The 20,986-nt window shown below is 40.1% G+C and overlaps 1 protein-coding gene across 1 annotated transcript in view; it reads right to left on the reverse strand.

The window, feature by feature from the left end:
- Positions 1-18,760, reverse strand: part of LOC121314044 (activin receptor type-2B-like) — a 51,650-nt gene extending 32,890 nt beyond the window's left edge. The window contains exon 1 of the mRNA XM_041246829.1: positions 18,307-18,760. Within this exon, the coding sequence (XP_041102763.1) occupies positions 18,307-18,358 (52 nt within the window). The 5' untranslated portion in view covers positions 18,359-18,760. The remainder of the gene's footprint in view (positions 1-18,306) is intronic.
- Between the last annotated feature and the right edge of the window lie 2,226 nt (positions 18,761-20,986).

Here is a 20,986-nt window from a genome sequence, read left to right on the forward strand (position 1 = left end):
TGCATATGAAACCACTTATTTGCTACTTGTGGTGGAACAAACAAATCACAAATCTGAAAGGACAGCAACTCAAAATGGATTAAAACCAAAAACCACCCTGACACTGCACTATGGTTAGTGAATACGATCTGTGAAATCGCTGGTACTGTTGTAGCAGATTAACCAAACTGTCTTGCACACTCATGCTATACAATATTTACACAGCAACAATCACACACACTCAAAACTCAGCGGCATAAAAGAAACATTCATGATTAACACAGTTTTTTTAGGCAAGACAAATCTGAACACAAAAAATGAAATTATTTGTCATCATTCATATTATTAAAATGTGTCTCGTGACTCAACTCATTCACAAACTCCTCAGCACTGAAAACAGATCCTCAGCGAGCACTCTTTACTACACTACCTCAAACACTCATCTGCTGAGCCAACCCAGGGTTTGGCAGGCAGCCAGCTGGACGCCAAAAGAGGCCTTTCCTTTCCTGTCGCTCCCCCTCATTCAGATGCTAACTCTTACACAACTCTATTTATAGCTTCTGGCAAGAAACCAGACAACTAAAACCACACAACCACAGTGCAAAAAATAAAATAAAAAAAAACACACCGCTGCTCACTCCCAACCACTCTGCTTTTTTACACTGCTGCCGCAGGCCATAGAAAGCAAATCAGAGGTCAAGCGTCTCATTACTTTAGAATAGGGAATGTGGACAGTATTTGCCGTGTTATTTTTTTACCTGCTTCAAATAAAAATGTACAGGAGAAGACTGACCAACTGCCTCAATATTCATTTCACTGAGGTGTCAGCACGGCTACTGCCAACCGGGCCATACTACATAACATTGAGATAACACCACATGACCCATTAGCTTAAACCTGAAACCATGGCAACAAAGGGGAAGAGAGGGGGCTCAGATTTGGGTTTGTTTTTATTTGTAGTTACAGAGGATTAATTTCATCTTTCATATTTTGGATATATAAATAGAAAGCTAGTTTTTTTTTTTTTTTTTTTTTTTGTTAGGTCGACATTTGACTTCAGCATAAATGTGTTTTTTTTTTTTTTTTTTAATAAAAAAACTCTGCAATTACGATATAAAAAGACAGCAGCAAACTATGTTCAAGGGGTGTCTGGTACAACGTTTCAGGAATAAATCTGTTTACTCGTTTAAAGGTTTAATATCTAACCACGATCTTGAAGGAATGTCTGCTGCAACACGAAATCAAGTAAGGATGTGTTGTGATTTACTGAAGCTACATTTCAAACTATAGTAACAGATACAAGCCTGGTCTAAAAGGCGAGGAGGGGAAGTTGTGCAGAAATGATGGCAGTTTAATCTTTAGTGGCGATCAAAGGCTCCCTCAGCGTTTAGGTATGGAAGTGAAGTACTGAAACAGCTGGTTATGTAGATCTAGGGTCGGGATCACTAAAATCCAATCACGTGGCTGAATAGTTCTGTTTGTAACATGTGCTAAATCCATCACTGAAATGGGTCTGGCCTTGTGTATAGAGAAGAAAGGGGACCCCAAACAATGTTTACTGAGACAGAGGCCAACAGGAAAGCATGTCTGGAATCCCCTCTGTCTTTAAGAGCAATCAGCACCCAGGGGAAAGAGATTAACCACACGGACTCTTCCTTTGAACCACAGGGCTGTGAGCTCCATTTACAAGGTTGAGACCGAAAGAGAAAGATGTGCTGTTTTGTTTGTGAAGTTGCACCCCCTGGACTGGCTTTTAAATTAAACTACCCCGATTGACTCCTGTTGACGTTACGAGGGACGTGATCTTCTCTTTACGTTTGTGCTTTTAAAAGATCATTTCAACCCTGCAATGCCCATTACGGATCACACCGGATACAAAGCTTAGCCACCCCTCTTACTTTTAAATAGTTTTTTTGCTGGAGCACTTCCGCAAACTGTTAATTGCATATCAAATACTTCTTTGGACACTCAAAATAAAGCATTCAAAGCTGCTGCCAATTCCTACAATCCAGGGTTCACAATATTTGCAGTGAAAGTAACAGAAACCTTTCATTTACAACACGTACTGTCCTAAGAATACACCACATGTGTCACCCCTTTCAGTAGCACAACACTGCTATCAAGCAACTACTCCAATCGCAGTTCTGGAACACAGCTGGTGATGAGAGAATGACTTGATACCATAAAAACAGAAAATGCAAAGGTTTCATGCAAATGTAAGCAACAAGGTTTCAAACACACACAGGATAGAGATTTAGTCCCCTTCATGGCAGCACTTATTCATTCTCTTTCTGAAATGGTGGGCTATCCTGTACATGTGCAGCTGTGCAACACATATTCCACACCTGTTAACCCAATTTACACACAACAGTGCAACAGTCGTGAGCCAAAGCTTCTGTGAGGACTTGCCAAAGGAGAAGACCCATGCACAGAGGGGGCTGAAAATACACTTCAAAAGAGACTTGATGTGTGCCGGGTGTCAAAGAGCACATGGGCCTCCACATACCTTCAGCAAGAGACACCACCCGCATGTGCAATAAAACAGCATTGCTTAAATAAAACAGCATTGCTTGGCTATCCAGTTTGTTTACGTTGCTGAATTTAGTACAGTCTACAGCTGGGCTCTTTAACTGGCGACCCACGGGTCACATCCAGTCCACAAAGGACCACCAAGTGGCCCGCAGACAGTCAGCAAAAAAACAAAAAATTAACTGAAAAAACCAAAACGAACCCCACCACAATAACCCAAACAGTACCATCATAAAATGACTTTGTGATTAAGATCTCTTATTTATTTAAGGTGATATAAAAATATGGTTCTCTCTATAGCTAGTAAAAATAGAAAACTATGGTTAAAACCATAGATTCAACAATGACTGGACAAATAAATACTTCTATTTATTTGACCAACTGTACCGAACGCAAAGCCAACATGTTTCCAGTGCAATGGATGTGTGCCAGAAAATGGAGCTTTTGGAACCCGTACCCAGGGGGCTCACCAGTTAGAAGCTCAAAAGACGAGGCGCTGATCTCTTCTTACCGACGTGCTTGTGCAGCACTTGTGTGATCTTGCACTCATCCATTGTTGTTTGAGATGCATTAAAAAGTACACCATACGAAGGAGATTAAAAGTCATTACTTGGGAAATTAACCAAAACGTAGAAACAGGATTACATTGATTCCCCACATGCTACTGTTATCCCTTTCCATGGGATGAAAGTGTTTGTTTTGAACTTTTCAAGTTTTCATTTTTTTGTCAGAAATGGAATAGAAACAAAGGACACCATTGTATTTGTTTAGTGGCACCGTGTGATAAAAGTTTGTGTGCACATCACCTTACTTACAAGCACACTGTCACACAGTTCCCTCTCTCACTCTATATTATACCTCGCAGTTACACTATTAACATGTCACATACATTTTAAAACGTGTGTAACAATACTCGTTAAATGTTCACACTGTTCCATTATTAAAGTACTATTCCTCTGGTAAATTTGTAAAACACTCTGTTAACTCATATATATTATATTGCTTATAAATATGCAGTGTGAAATACTCGTGGCCTGTCTGCCCCTAACGCTTTCCAGTCTGGCCCTGCTCTACAGGCTCTCAAACCCACCCCTTGAATCTTTCTGGCTGCTTTGAACAAAACAGTTAGCCTCTTGCTACAACATATGACTTCACTCAGAGTGTGGGGTGAGAATGCCAGAAGTTTTACTTTAATTTAAAAGTAAGCAAACAACAAAAATAAAACACCCATAAGCTGATGTTTTCAACTCGCCTCTACATACATGGAGAATTTCAGAGGAAAGAAAACACATACGAAGATCAGCCTGTGCATAATTAAAAGGCCAGGAGTTGCTGCATTAGGAAGAGCACACCCCTCCATGTATTAACTGCATTAGTAATCTGTGTGCTCAGCAGTAACGCAGGTCTTTAGAAATGTGCAATACCACTGCATGTTTGAAAATGCATAGACTGTTCAGTTTTAGCAAATTACATACATTGCACAAAAGCTACAATCTGCTCCAGCCTGTTTCCCAAAGGAAATTAAACTGAAATGTAGGGCTGCATCGGAGGGTACATTTTGACCTTCGAAGGTTTGGAACACCGAAGGAAGGTTCAAACCTTCAATGGCATTAATTTGCATACTTTAATGGTGACGTCACCATAGCTACTTGTTTACATTTGATGGAAAATTATATTTTACAGATAAGCCATCTAAATTGAATAAAAAACACTCATATATTAGAACAGTAATCCTGTTTTATAATTTAAATAAAAATGCATGTTTATTTACACGTAATTGCATTACATCAGCAATAACTGCAGCGGACTTAAGCAAAATAAAGCTTGATTTAAAAGTGAACGTTCCAAGCAGGTTATCAGTCAGGTCACATTTTACCACTACCACCAATATAAACTTACGATTGTAAAGTGACCACAGAGATCGGCGTGCCTCTATGATACATCAGTCTCTTGCACAGTTTGCATTCAACTTTTTTTTGTCATCTGGGCATTTAACAAGAGTCCTGAACTACAGAGTAGCATTGCAGCACGTATCTGTTGCAGACAGTTCTTGTGTGCCTACAAGCAGAGGGTTTTCTGGACAATTCTTTCAATACAGCTTACACTATAAAAGTGCTTTGCTGTCGAGATAGCGAATGAAGACATTTGCTCCCGTTTAAAACAAGCTGGATTGGGGAGGGATGGACGGTGCTCAGTTTTTTGTTTTGTTTTTTACTAATTATTAGTGTTAGAGCATATTCTACCATCACACTTCTCTTACACTGTCTTTTACACAAGGTGTTCAGTACATCATTTAACTGAAGCACTACAACCGCTATAGGTGCTTTGGTTACTATACCCTGCTTCATACATGACAGCGGCACAACAGAGAGTTGCTACGAATAACAATTTGGTAGTAGATTTGAATACAACAACTTTTGTTTAAGTATCATGCATTATACAGATCAAAAGATCAAAGGTTGCATGCGAGTGACATTTAATGTGTGATTTACAGTATTCACACCTGGCCAAGCGATTTCTGTTAACAGAAAAAAGCCACCACACAGAGAGTGAATGGCGTCCGACGAACCTTCGAAGGGTTAAAACAATCTTGGAATTCCTGGCTAGCGAACAAACCTTCAAATCTTCTTTCTTCTCCAAAGAAAGAAAAAGAAAGAGTTTTAAAACTGTTGAAATGCCAGCATTTAATTGGCTAACTTACACATTTATTATGTGCGTGGGCTTCTCTGTTATTACTTACCTATTCAATTAAGAACATATTAATAGATGACATTCAGCACCAGGGTTTGTAGAAACACAGGCCTGGCATTCTCATATATAGAGATATATATATTATATAGAAATAGCAGAACCCCTCGGCCACATTTCCACAAACAAACCCCGGTGACCCGACATACCTCAGCACACATGAAGGGGCACAAAAGCAAAGGGGCCCACAGGGGCAGCGCTGCCTCTAGACAAGGCTTCTTTTCTTTCACACTCGCATACAAACAGCCAACAAAGAAAGATCCCAGTGGGGGGGTAAAGGCGTCTTTAACGTCTCGAGCATGACGCCTCCAGAAGCCATCAATCCCACATAGAGACACGTCTGTCTCTTCAGGCTGAAGTAAGCCGTTTCACAAGCAAGTAACAAAAAGTCAGCTAAAGCCAGGGCTGGGGCTGAACACCAGTAACCAGACAACCCCCTTCCCCCACCAATCGCCATTCTCTGCCTTTGCATTGAAAAACCATTTCAAATGGCTGGCACTCACGTGCTGGTATACATTAATGAAGACACAAAACAATCTCAGACACGCACTTGATGTTATGGGATACTCCTGACCTATAGAGTTCACATAGCATTGCAGAATGTATCTGTTGCAGTTCTTGTGTACCTACAATAGAAAAGGACATTCTGAACACACCTGTCATTTATGCTTTACTGATATTTAGGGCACAACGTGAATCACACTCATCATGAATAAACAGGACTGCGAGGCAATTTCATTTAAATAATCTCATTACACTCTGCTTTGTTGGAAGAACAAATGCATCTACACATCATAAATCCATGTAAAAACAGTCCAACACGATTAAAGCAACATTAAAAATGACCCTATTTGGGGTACTGTAACAAATCAAGTATTCAGCTGATGCATGCTAGAATATCATCACTTCAGACAGCTTTACTTGTGTTAAATACAAGCCTCTTAAAAGGTCTGCTTCCTTTTGATAACACCCATTCTCCCCCCATGGTGTCCCAATGCAAAACAACCAGCTAACTGATAACTGCACAGCCAGCTTCATAACCCTCAGTGGAAGAGGGGGTGACAATAGAATGTTACTAAGCACAGGGCTATGCACACTCAAGCACTAAAATCAAGGGTGCTGAAGTTAACAGAGCTTCTCAGATTCCTATGAAAAGTTTGACTCAAACATACAGTACGAATCGATGTTGTGGCAATTGCAGAAGTCTTGAAAAAGGAACAGTAAGTTATGGCACAGTAATGACTCAAAGCTGGTTTTGTTGTGAAAGTATTCCAGGATATAAAAACTAAACCCAATAATTGCATTCCTTGGAGCTGGCATGCCAACAAAGGCTCACAATCACATGGGCAGCGAGATCGTTGGCAGTGCGAACAGAAACACATGCTAGCTTCAGGCTCAGTCCTCAGCAGGGTCTTGAACTGCCCACCAGTGGTCTGCTGTAGTTGTCATGAAATTAGCAACACCAGTATAAGCCAATATTTCAAATTAGCCACTTAGATACAGTACCAGTCAAAAGTTTGAGTACACTTGCTGGAAACTAGGTTTTTTTCATATACGATTCTGTAAATACTTGAAAATGAAAACACATGTTACGATATACGAGACAAAACATAAGGAGTATCAATGCAATGTTCAAGAAAATTGAAAATGGTCTCAATCTTGGATTCCTCAAAATAGCCAAGTTTTGCCTTAATAACAGCCTCACAAACACGAGGAATTCGGTTAACAAGTTTCAGCAGGAAATCACCCGACATGTCTTCCCAGCTCTTCTGCAGCAATTCCCAGAGATGTAGGGCACTTGTGGGTAGCTTTGCTTTGACTCTTCTGTCCAGTTCGTCCCATACAAGTTCTATGAGATGGAGGTCTGGAGACTGGGCAGGCCAGGTCATTAGATTGAGTTGTCCTTCACTTTCCTTCTTCGCCAGATAGTTCTTGCACAACTTTGAGGTGTGTTTCGGGTCATTATCTTGCTGAAGAATGAAGGACTGCCCAACTAGCCATAATCCTGAGGGAATGGCATGCCTCTGAAGTATGCTATGATAGCCATGCTGGTTGCGCTTGCCATGGACTTGGTAAAGATCACCAACTCTGTCACCAGCAAAGCAACCCCAGACCATGACACTGCCTCCTCCATGTTTGACAGTGGGAACCACACATGCAGAACTCATGCACTCACCCTCTGCGTCTTACAAATATTCTGCGGTTGGACCCAAATATTTCAAATTTTGACTCATCGGTCCATAAGACCAAATTCCTTTCCTCAAATGTCCAGTTTCTATGTTTCTTGGCCCAGGCAGGTCTCTTCCTCTTATTCTGCACTCTTAACAATGGTTTCTTAGCAGCAGGTATACCTTAATTCCCAGCTGCTTTGGTATAAATTAACAAGAAGAATATGAAATGTTGTCTAACAAAGCTTTTTTTAAAAAAAAAAAAAAAACCCTACAGCATTGATCGCTATTTAAAACAACTAAAAACAAAAAGCTGCAAACTGAAAGCAATGAATTTGTCTTCACATTCGTATTGTGCTTCATAAATGTCCAAATGTGATGTATTTTCAACAGCAGACCATTGGTTACTGTCTACAGCAGCTGGTTAATAAATGTGTCTGATATCTCTAATCTGTTGATTTACTTTTCAGCATTCATCACTTGTTACTCAGACCCCACTGGTAAAATGTAACAATGACTTCCCTCTGAGTTATTCCTGTGATACAATAACCATCTGCAGAAACAAAAATTCATAAAAAATAATAATAATTTTGCTTGCATCTTCCAAAATAAATTCATTTGCAGCACATTTCATGTTAATGATAAAATCAGTGGATACTATACTCTGGTAACTTTAAATGTACACTCTCAGCATCATGCTGATTATAGGAAACATATTGCTTAACAGTTACCAAGTGTCTGGATGCACCCACTCATTACTCACAGCTATTACAGTAAGATACATCCGTCTAACCAAGCACTCAAAACACTGGAGCAACACTCTGGGGATTCCAGACCGAGAACGAATGCAATAGGCATCTAATAAGAGGAAGAGGCACAATAGAATGAGATCTACATGTTTAAAACTTTGTGTGGAACCTGATGCTGTCAGGTTCCTCATTGAGAGCTTTCACCCGGAGGGAGCAGAAGAGGCAACTACAGATCTGCAGTCCCAGCTACAGTGACGTGTGCTTCACACGCTATAGAAAACTAACAGGGAAGCTGTGCAGATCTGCAGTCCCAGCTACAGTGACGTGTGCTTCACACGCTATAGAAAACTAACAGGGAAGCTGTGCAGATCTGCAGTCCCAGCTACAGTGACGTGTGCTTCACACGCTATAGAAAACTAACAGGGATGCTGTGCAGATCTGCAGTCCCAGCTACAGTGACGTGTGCTTCACACGCTATAGAAAACTAACAGGGATGCTGTGCAGATCTGCAGTCCCAGCTACAGTGACGTGTGCTTCACACACTATAGAAAACTAACAGGGAAGCTGTGCAAATCTGCAGTCCCAGCTGCAGTGACGTGTGCTTCACACGCTATAGAAAACTAACAGGGAAGCTGTACAGATCTGCAGTCCCAGCTACAGTGACGTGTGCTTCACACGCTATAGAAAACTAACAGGGAAGCTGTACAGATCTGCAGTCCCAGCTACAGTGACGTGTGCTTCACACGCTATAGAAAACTAACAGGGATGCTGTGCAGATCTGCAGTCCCAGCTACAGTGACGTGTGCTTCACACGCTATAGAAAACTAACAGGGAAGCTGTACAGATCTGCAGTCCCAGCTACAGTGACGTGTGCTTCACACACTATAGAAAACTAACAGGGAAGCTGTGCAAATCTGCAGTCCCAGCTGCAGTGACGTGTGCTTCACACGCTATAGAAAACTAACAGGGAAGCTGTACAGATCTGCAGTCCCAGCTACAGTGACGTGTGCTTCACACGCTATAGAAAACTAACAGGGATGCTGTGCAGATCTGCAGTCCCAGCTACAGTGACGTGTGCTTCACACGCTATAGAAAACTAACAGGGAAGCTGTGCAGATCTGCAGTCCCAGCTACAGTGACGTGTGCTTCACACGCTATAGAAAACTAACAGGGAAGCTGTACAGATCTGCAGTCCCAGCTACAGTGACGTGTGCTTCACACGCTATAGAAAACTAACAGGGAAGCTGTACAGATCTGCAGTCCCAGCTACAGTGACGTGTGCTTCACACACTATAGAAAACTAACAGGGATGCTGTGCAGATCTGCAGTCCCAGCTACAGTGACGTGTGCTTCACACACTATAGAAAACTAACAGGGATGCTGTGCAGTACTTGAAGGAACAGGAGGAAGTTGAAAATGCTTCATTTCCAATGGAAGCTTTTTTTTTTTGGTTCTGTGTCCAGAGCAAAGACCTTTTGCCTTTGGTCACTGAACATCTGAAATGCATTTTCAAAAACAAATCCCCACTTCTAGAGTCAGACATGAATTCCCCTTTAAAAATGTCTTCATTTTAAAAGTGATCTCATTCTAAACGAGATCAGGAAAAACATAAAAAAAAAAGAAACTCCCACTTGGAAATAAAACAAAACTGTTTCATGGAACTGCCCCCGTGAGAATATCTGTCATTTCACTTCTTTATCAAAACTATTCCTTGACGGACAGCACACGTTTCTTAAAAGCTAGTAATAGCAACCCACAGCAGCCAATGTATACATTATTTTTGCAATAGCTATGTACAACTTTCATTCACCTCTTTTTTTTGTGTGATCTAGTCATTGGATATTTAAAGTTATCCCTTTGCATTAAGCAAACAAAGCTTTATAAAGAAATAACTGGGGATTATTGTTTGAAGGGCACCTCCTGGAGGAGAGTCACAAAGCACCATGTACAGCAGTGATCTGCTCCTCATTCTTCTAATAAGCATGGATCAAGCAGTCAGGACATGTTTGCTAATTGTGTTAATTACTCTGATAGACTAAAGGAATAATCTCATGTAGACGCAACACATAACTTACTAGCGTAATGTGGGTACAGACGTCAGCATCCCACTAAAAAGCACTGCTATGGAATATAAGAATACAAAATGAAACTGACATGCATATGAATATTCTTTATACAAAGATTTCTATTCAACAGTGGTTACTGCGTCTCTCACGGTCCTTCAAGTTCAATTTCACAAACCAAGTGAAGGAGTAGATTTCAATTCTCCGACCCCTTTTATGCCGTCACGCATGACCCCTTGGTAAACGAGTGCAGCTGTCTCTACAATCTGCAGTTGCTACATCGTTTCCCTTCCGGGTCAATACGTTCTTGCAACGGAGTCTCGCCTTCTTCCAGACTGACCGACTTCCCAACCCTGGGAAAGAACTGTCAGGCCAGCCCATCCAAAGGACTCTACTTTCACTGCTTAGCGCCCGGATAGGTCGGGAAGGAGATTTTCAACCAAGATTTTTTTTTGTTATCTGGGGTGTTTTATCGGTTAAAAACAAAAATCAGAAGCCCTAAATAGAGGGACTGATTGATTGGACCAGCAAAACAAGAGCCGGATATTTCTATTGATGAAGTTAATCCCCGTTTCACACACACACACACGATTATAAGCATGCTTCCCTTTGCCACGAGATGAAACCTGATACTCCACCTTGCGCTTCTATTTTTGCTACATATGTATTTTTACTGGCCTAATGTTTTCACCCTATCCCTGTGCTCAAACCATGCTCTAAATAGAAGCGGTCTAAATATTACCATGTAATTGAGATTAATAAGTACAGTACTGAGGGAACGCAGCAGGGAAGACTGATCTCTTCAGTATATCCATGTCTTTCAAATACAAAACAAATAAGGAATGAGGATCTTTCACACTTCAGAAAATTAAACAAAATGAAAATAAATTCAGGACATAACCAGAAACACATACACTAACAGAGGTTAAAGATTGTAAATACTGTTCAGTTAAAAGACAGACAACTTTGGAATTTGGACATAGAAATATAGAACAACACTAGCAAGATTGTGAATAACACAATCTGGAGATTTTATATACAGGGTGATTAGAAAGTAAGTCTGCCATATCAGCAAACCATATCATTGATGTGGTAAACACCCTATCTAATCACCATGTAAAAAAAACAATAAATACATACACACACATATATATATATATATATATATATATATATATATATATATATATATATATATATATATATATATATATATATACACATACACACACACACACACTGCATTGTTCTACTCTGATGCATTATGAGCATCGACAATTTACTCAAAGCCTCCACTAGTATTTTCTGCTATTATAACAACCTTGACTTGCATAAAGGAAACACATTGAGTGAAACAGCTCGCATCACTCGATTTTCAAGGTGTGGTATCCGAAGCATAATCAACAAGTACAGAGAAACATCACCTGCTGAAGTAACTTTAAAAAATAGAAGGTGAGTAGATTCAAGAAAATGCACAGAGTCCTTTTCTTCAATCAGTTGTTAGGTTTATTGAAATATGCAGGGAGTCTGGTCCCAGGTACAAGACAAACAGAATACTCTTCATTACAATGTTTGCATGACATTAAATACCCTTCTGTATAGATGGTCCACCTCCTCTTTCTCTGACATTAACCAATTGCAAAGGTAATTTAATTTATTGTGTGTGTGTGTGTGTGTCTGTGTGTGTAGTCTAGTGTGACAACCTCTGAACTCAGTGCATTCTTCACACTCCTGGAGACAAAAGGTCCATAAATCTGTCTTTTGTTATCTTGTTAGCTTGCAGTCAATGTTGGGCAAGAAGCTGGTAGACGCAACGTCTCTATCAATTGTTAGCAGTACATGCAATTTGAACCACATGCGTAGCAAACTGCTAATCAATTCTTGATCCATGTTTTCCAATACCTGCAATAGACAAACCCAGGACTGGAAGACCCAAAAAGCTGTGTAACAAGGATGAGCAATACTTGGAAGATAATATCCTTAAGGAATAGAAAGACGAGCGTTGAACTGACAAGAGAACTGGTAGAAAGCACAGGTGTCGTTGTCCATCCATCAACAGTCCAAAGCACCTTTGACCACTGTTCCATAGTCCAATTTCTGTGTTCTTGGGCTTTAGCCTTTTAGTCTTGTTCCCCTTTCTAAACAGAGGTATTCTTACTGCAACACATCCTTCAAGCCCCGATTTCAAGAGTGACCCTCGTACTGTTGATTTGATGGACAGTGACACCTGCGCCTTCTGCCAGTTCTGTTGTCAACTCAATGCTTGTCTTCTTTCTAACCCTTAAGGATATTATCTTCAAGTACTGCTCATCCTTGCCAGACGGTTTTTTGGGTCTTCCAGCCCTGGGTTTGTCTATTGCAGGTGATGTTTCTCTGTACTTGTTGATTATGCTTCGGATACCACACTTTGAAAATCGAGCGATGCGAGCTGTTTCACTCAACGTGTTTCCTTCTTTATGCAAGTCAAGGTTGTTATAATAGCAGAAAATACTAGTGGAGGCTTTGAGTAAATTGTTGATGTTCATAATGCATAAGAGTAGAAAAAGGCAACATGTCTAAATCTTTTGCACAGCAGTGAGTGTGTATATAGGGATAGAGATATATAATCACTCTGGGAACTGTGGCTACAACCAGAACATCAAAAGCCCACAACAGTGCTACTGTAGCAATCACTCAAGAGGTTTGCACATGAATCGTTAAAGCTGCTGCTGTGTCCAGGCTGTTTAAAGCAAGCCAGAAGAATGTTGCAGTATTAGTTATGTTGTTGTGTTTAAATGTTCTTGTTACTCAGAATGGAAGTTTAAATGAAAGTAGGGTTTATTATTTTGGAGTTTTTTGTCTTGTGGTAAACTGCAAATCTGTGGTTCCTGCAACACATCCTTCAGTATTTTAAGCTGTGGTTGGGGGAGGTTACGAAACATGTAAACCTAGACAAATAGAGAAGTGCACACTGGTTACATTTTCATCTCTGTGGTTTTTAATATGCATCAGCCAATAAACACCTGGAACCAGAGAGGCACACTTCTGCATTCTAGAGAAAGACAGAAAAAAAGTCTTGCAGAATCACACGAGGCTTAGCTCTCCACAATCTGGGAGCATTGTAACTAAAGGCTCTTTCTGCTTTTCTTTTTGTCTCAATCTTTGGGAAGGACAGAAGACCAGAATCAGCCAACCTTAAAGCATGTCTCAGTACATATAGGGACAAAGGCTCTTTTAGAAAATTAGGTGTCACACCATGTAGTGTTTTGCAAGTCAAAAGTAGGATGTTATGATCAACTCAAAATCGTACTGGAAGCCAGTGTAGAGAAGCCAGTATGGGAGTTCTGTGGTCACTTTATTTTTTATTTTTTTTAAAAGCACCGTGCCGCTGCATTTTGAACAAGCTATAAATATCAAAGCCATGGTCTGATAACCCAGCAAAAAGAGCATTGCGGTAATCGAGTCTAGATGAGACAAAAGCATGACTTAGCTTCTCAGAGTCAGGCAGTGAAAGACAAGACCTAATCTTAGCGATATTTCATAGATGATAAAAAGACACACTGGTGACATTATGGATATGAGCCTCAAAACACAAATCAGAATCAAATATGAATTCCAAATTTCTGGCCTCTGATTTGGGGTTTGAATTTAAACTACTCAACTCTGTTTTTAGTGAATTGTCAAATTCCAGTTCTTGCAGAGAACCCAAAATCAAAACTTCTCTGATCTGAGTTTAACTACAAAAAATTGAGACCGATTTGTGCATCACTGACACTCAATTAACCACAAAATGGTATCTCCAGGTTTCACAGAAATAAAGCTGTGTGTCATCAGCTTAGCTGTGAAAATATGTAAAATATATCCCCAGCGGTAGCATGTTTAAATAAAATATGGAACCCAGAGGAACGCCACACGTAACTGTAGATAATCCTGATATGATTTAAAACAGTTTAGTACAGTTCCAGACAACCCTACCCAGTTTTTAAGGCTATCCATTAAAATGGTATGATTAACCTTACCCAATGCTGCACTTGAGTCTAATAAAACCAGAATTGAAATAGACCCGGACTCTGCATTTCCCAATAAGTCAAATTAGAACTATTGTTCTCAAGAAACATACGAAGTTGATTGGCTACTACCTCCTCCTTGATCTTAGCTATAAAAAGGTATATTGGAGACAGGTCTAAAATTGCTCAAAACTGTAGGATCAAAATGAGATCTTTTGAGTAATGGCTTAACTACAGCAGTTTTAAAAGCAGTTTAAAAACTGCTGAAAAACTGTTCCCCCACCCCCCATGATGCATACACTAGCCCTAAACAAATGAATTTGCTTTGGCTACACTGATATAGAATAAATAAGAAAATGCTGATGCCAACAGTTCCACACGAGTAATAAAAAAATGTAATAAAAAACGACACAACTTCTGACATTTGGCGAAATTGTTACTATACAATTATTCACGCAGGGGATGACCCCTAAGGTGCACAAGGAAATGAGCGGTTCAGCAGTGTAACACATTTGCGTGCACCTCGTTGCAAAAATAAGAAAGTTAGCATCATTTTTATTTGTGGGACAAGCATATTCCTTGCAGCTTCAGGTCTTGAATTTCAGCACCGGATCGCGGGAATCGTGCACTTTTCAAGTTGCTCTCCTATACCTGCAACTTTCAATGCGCGGAGGGGGGAGGGGGGAGGGGAATCCTGCAGAGATATTTTAAGACACCAAGCTACTGTATTTTTGCACCCCGATTAGAATGCATGTCTGAAAAGCTACAACAATCTCTAAGGAAGTGGGTGTCAGTGACGAAAGCACTATGAGCAGCATTCTGAGCAGTTCTGGTTAAAATAAATAAATAAATAAATGTATTGCTGGATATTTTAAACGCCGCGAGGCTTTATTCTCTCGTACGTGATCCTCGACCGCTATCTAAGCATTATAGAAACACTACACTGCAGTAAGTTTTTTTTTTTTTTTTTTTTTTAAATATGATATTAAGTCTACCTACTTGTTGTTTTGCAAGCGGTGACTTTCGCTTTAACTCTTAAAACGTCATTTTGTGGCGCCAGCCCACTGAAGGTTATGCACATATTACTCAGGCGACCTAAAAGCCTTCCATTGCATATTCTACTCCAAACTGATCATGAGAACAGAGACAAAAATGTGTGTTTTGCAGATACTAGCTACTGATAAGCGTTAACCAATCTGGAGTGCCACTGAAGTAAAAACAATTAAGTGCTTAAATAAACACAAATTATGTGCTTCTTATAAAGCTTAAATTGTTTTGTATTGGAAGAAATTCTGAGTACAAACGCTGCTCTCTATTACAGCCTTGTCATCTGCAAAAAACAAACACTGTCTTTTTAAATCTGAGCTCGTCATGCTCTGTACCCATCCCCCACGGTGTTTTTATAACCACCCCTCACCCCCTTCTCTGGCATGACAAACAAAACCAAAACGCAACGGAGCAAACGTTACTGCAACCCCCGCGTTTTGTTCTTCCATGGACAACAATACATTCAGTTATATAAAGGTAGCAGGCTTTGGTAACAAAATAATTAAACACGTCTAAAAGCACTTCACCCATCTCTCTCCTTTCAGCAATGTGGTCAAGCGCAAGCGTGCTGCAACTGCGCGGAGAACACGGCCCAGGTGCACTGATGCAAAGATCATGTGATAAACGGGCTGTATTAACTGCAACGCGATCTCTTACCACAGTCAGGGTTTACAAATGAAGCAAATATGCAGCTTTCCACATAAATAAACAAAAAGCATTACGTTTCTCCCAATAACATTTAAGTGAATGTGAAACAAACGCAACTCTGACAATGATACAATATAATGCGCCAGCCGACTGCTGCTGTGATACTCATTGGCACGATGGTAAACACGCCGAGGGCGGGGGAGGGGTGTTAATGAATGTTACACCTATTGCTGGGCGCCTGATACGATTCGCGACATTGTGCACTGTGCTCTACTGATGCGTTTTATCAGTTCATTTCACTGAGTCACTGCCAGGGAAGATACGCCCAAAGTATAACGCCAGCTTTTAACACAAACACGTTTATTGTATCAATATTAATGAACTATGCACTGTGCATTTTGACCCATCTGGCGTACAAAAAGCGAACACTAGTTACTAAAAGTGCACCAAGTAAACACGCCCTTTGTTTTTGACTAATGCATTTGTGAAATATTGCAAAGTTGTTTGTTTTACACAATTGTATATTTAAAACACGCCAATGCATAACAAGTGAACGTATTTCAAACTCATCGCGTGCAGCAGCGTCATTATTTCTAAAACAATTGGGAAAGGTAAACATCTACAAGGCAACGTATAAAATCACCTAATACAGGATAAAAAAAATAATAATCAATTCAAAATAAACTCGGTATTTATTTAGGTTGCAAATATACATACGACACGGTAACACAGCACTGCGCACAATCCTTGCATTATTAATGAAGGACACAGAGAAAAACAAAGAGCATGTGCCCAGACAACTTCACGTGGCTCCTGTACATCATATCCGAGCACAACATGGGTTTGAGCGGCTAGAGAACTAAGAGATGTGTGTCCCTGTTTAAAATGTAACCCTCTACCGCTCTGCACACACAGACCCTGCCCACCTCTACTCCCGGAGGAACAACAAACTAATGACACGATCTCCGTCTGTGTCAACAACGCAATTTTGGCATTTCTGTTCAACAAGTTTAGAACCTGTTCTGAAGCCCACCGGGTCCTTTACCGGGAGACACTCAAACGCTAAACCGCGGAGTTGCTTATTATAACCGATCGCTAGTGTTCGCGCTGTTGCGAACTATTTTAATTGCCGTTGTAACAAATCAACAAACACAACCTATCACATTGCCGTGTATCAACGCGTCGGGGCAGGGGCAACTTCCATAACACTGTTACATCTTGTAATTATGTTGATATTGTTATGGAAATCTGCACAAATCGTTTGAAATGCCAATGGTACCCCTCCCCCAAACTCGTCAAAACAAGGAGGGGATTGATCGAGCAACAAAGCAACCATACAGCCCATTAAACCAAAAGATGCGGCACGTCTCAACGACTGCTCAGCAAAAACACTGGTTTAGTTTACTGTAAAAGGCAAGGGGGGAATCAGCATGCAATGTATAATAAATTCATGCATACATGTATACATTAAAGTAGGAATGGGGGTAACTCATCGGGAAGCACTGTGCAAGTTAACCCCCTCCGCTTTCGCAAATCTCCAACCGAGACAGTATCGTAGCAATCAGCATCTTAAATCACAAATAACTGAAATAGGAAACCCCACGTTTAGAATCCACCCCCTTCGCTGGCACGTCTCACCATGCTTACATTGGATTTATTTTTAAAATATATGTAACAGGACTTTATTAAAACTTAATTTAGCTTTGTTACACGTGGTGCTGCAAAGGGAGGAACGAAAGCTCAAAGGAATGTGAAACCAATGTGGTTTGTATTTTTACAACCTCTATTAGATCACCCTTTGAAATCAGCCCACATGACTCATCCCATAAAAATAGCAAACACTCCACATCACACCCTTTCATTAATAAAAACAAACCCGCTTCCTAAAAGCACCGCGAGGTGAATTTAAATGGGATCTTAGACAACAGCGACTGACCACAAAACACACACATTAAAACCAGTACAAATGCAACATTTACACTGCTTTAGATTTAAAGCGATCTCCCAATATTGATACCTCGCATTTCAAGCGTTATAAAAACAGCTAATTTAATTATGAAAATTAAAAAAAAACAGCAAAATAATTAATTGCAAAACCGCCAACAATTAGTTCACGAGTTCGACCCGGTTCATAGACCCATTGCAATAAGCCTACATTGCGTAAAAAAATGTTACGAGTTACACAATGAAACGTATTTCATACGTTACATCAGCAAAGTTTCAATACAAAAATCAGAGTATCCAAAAACCAAATAAAGAAGCCTTTTTTTTTTTTTTTTTTTTTTTTTTTGCCAAGACGTCAGCCAGGACCTAAAGTTAAGTTTTTTTTTTTTTTTTTTTTTTTTTTTTTTTTTTTACATTTGTTTTTTTAAGAATAAAAAATCCTTACCTGCACAAAAAGTTCCCCAAAGAAGTGTAAAAGTGAACCAGGACGCAAACATATTCCTTAAATTTAAGAGAACCCTACGGCACCAGATGGTCTCCTTTTAAAAAGCGTATTGGTATCCTTTTCGAACATTTAAAAAGATGATTTGCCCAATGACCCAACTCCCACCCAATCAATATCCACCCTACCGAGGAAGAGTTTGCCTTGCTTTTGTGTGTATAGCCCGCATGCAACAATATTGCACTGGAAAAAAACAAAACTTTAAAATGCAAAAAAATCCACCGAGGAAGCAAACATTTCCAAACACTAACGCTGGTTGGATAAACGCGTCTGTGCCTGCAGAAATGTCATTGTTTTGCACGCTTGGTTAACGTGTTCTCTTTTGCCCCTGAAACAGTGAATGGACAGAGAGACACTAGGTCTGAAATTGACATGCAAGAAACTGAACTGAGTCCAAAATGGCTTCTGTGTGAGGAGAGGAGAGTAAAGCACAGCCAGTAGGGAAACCCGGATGTGTAAATACAAAGAGAGGAATGCAACCAAAGGAGCCAGAGGAGGGGGGGCTCAGAGGTGTTGTTATTGGGCTTGTGCCGGGGGGAGAGAGAGGGAGGGATTGAGGGAGAGAGAGACAGAGAGAGTACATACACTGGGCTTGGAAACACGGTTTAATGAATAACATTGACATAATATTGAGCATCCAACATATTGTGTAAATTGATGATGTCGCAATAAACGCGTGATGAACAAGGCTGTAATGATAAAACGATGACGTGTTGATCTAAGCAAATAGTAGGCTAATGTATTAATGTGTTTGTACTAAAATATGTACTTGATTAAAGTGCTCAGAATGATTTACAGACAGCACACTACAGTAGAACAGTAGAATATATATGCTTTGATGATACGGAACAGTGCATTTTTAGATAGCATACCGCAATTGTGTGCAATGGGATTGTTAAACTGTGGTTGCGGTCAGGAAAAAGCTTGAAAAGCAATAATGCAATTAGAACCCAGAACCAATATTAGGAAATCAAGTAGGGTAAGGAAAGTGCAGTAAACTCTCTAATCCAAACCAGTGACACCAGATTCACACCTTGTTGAGATTAATGATTTGTTCAGAGCAGAACCTGGAATAACTATCCCAGAACCTATATTAGGAGCTCAAGTAGGGTAGGGAAAGTACAAGAGTGATTGCAATCTGTGAATTTTTAAAATTAAGTGCTTTGTCTAGTCTTTGGTTTATGTTTTTGATATTGCTAGTTGCATTTAATCAGAAATCTGTAATGACCCTTTGCATTAAATATTGTAACATCGACAGTGTGCAAGGTCAACTTCACCAGACTCCCTGCTGCAGGGTATGGTTAATGGAGAGTCAACCTATCAGGAAAAAGGAACACTGAACTAAAGCCCCTTTCACACTGGCATGATCTACCCGGGTCACAACCTACCTGGGCAGGACCAGGTGTCACACGGGTCGGGTACGCAATTTCACACTGCTTTTGATAAAGCAGGGTTGACCTGGGTGACAGATGCAAGTAAACAAAAACAGCACTCTGTAATGCAGTGTTCTAAATAAAACAGCACTCTGCAAGTTACCTTCGTTAGTCTGAAACTTGAAAGCTTACGCTATACCAAAACAGCACTCTGTAATGCAGTGTTCTAAATAAAACAGCACTCTGCAAGTTACCTTCGTTAGTCTGAAACTTGAAAGCTTACGCTATACCAAAACAGCACTCTGTAATGCAGTGTTCTGAATAAAACAGCACTCTGTAATGCAGTGTTCTGAATAAAACAGCACTCTGTAATGCAGTGTTCTGAATAAAACAGCACTCTGTAATGCAGTGTTCTGAATAAAACAGCACTCTGTAATGCAGTGTTCTAAATAGAACAGCACTCTAATGCAGTGTTCTAAATAAAACAGCACTCTGTAATGCAGTGTTCTAAATAGAACAGCACTCTAATGCAGTGTTCTAAATAAAACAGCACTCTGTAATGCAGTGTTCTAAATAGAACAGCACTCTAATGCAGTGTTCTAAATAAAACAGCACTCTGTAATGCAGTGTTCCGAGTTGTAGTGCAACTGGCAATTTACTTGTACCTTTTTTTTTACTGGTAATTTTCTTTCGATACAATTTCACATCACAGCAAACAGGTGTGACTAATCAATCACGTAGATTGAATGATTAATTGATCAATAGAAAATGCAAGATTAAAATGGCATGGTTTTGCAGTCTGATAAGGTGAGTGCAGCTTTTTGAAGTGTTTCTGAAGACAATGCTTTCATTAGCCCAAACAAACAGAGGGCAGAAATCATGCTGGTCACCAGGACTTTAAGAGCTTGTGCTAAAGAATTCGCATAGACAGTTTCATTGGTTCTGCTACAACCAGGAGACTGGAAGTACAGTTAGAACATGCAATCCACTAATCCTGTTCAAGCTGTATAAGAGCTATTTTCAGCCTCCATGGGAAAGCAGAAAGACCTCTGTGACTTCACAAGGGACATGATGAGGGGATATCTGGGGCTCAAGCATCACAGTGGCTGCATTGAGCAACATGTCCATCAAAACAGTGGGATTGCAGAGAACCACCGTGGGAAAGTACAGCTTGTGTCTTGAGTCTTGTGTCTTGAGTCCTGCAGATGTGTGCTTTGCATTGTGACACACAGACACCTTCAACACTGTAC

The sequence above is a fragment of the Polyodon spathula genome, chromosome 4 (genome assembly GCF_017654505.1).
Source record: "Polyodon spathula isolate WHYD16114869_AA chromosome 4, ASM1765450v1, whole genome shotgun sequence".
Lineage (NCBI taxonomy): Eukaryota > Metazoa > Chordata > Actinopteri > Acipenseriformes > Polyodontidae > Polyodon > Polyodon spathula.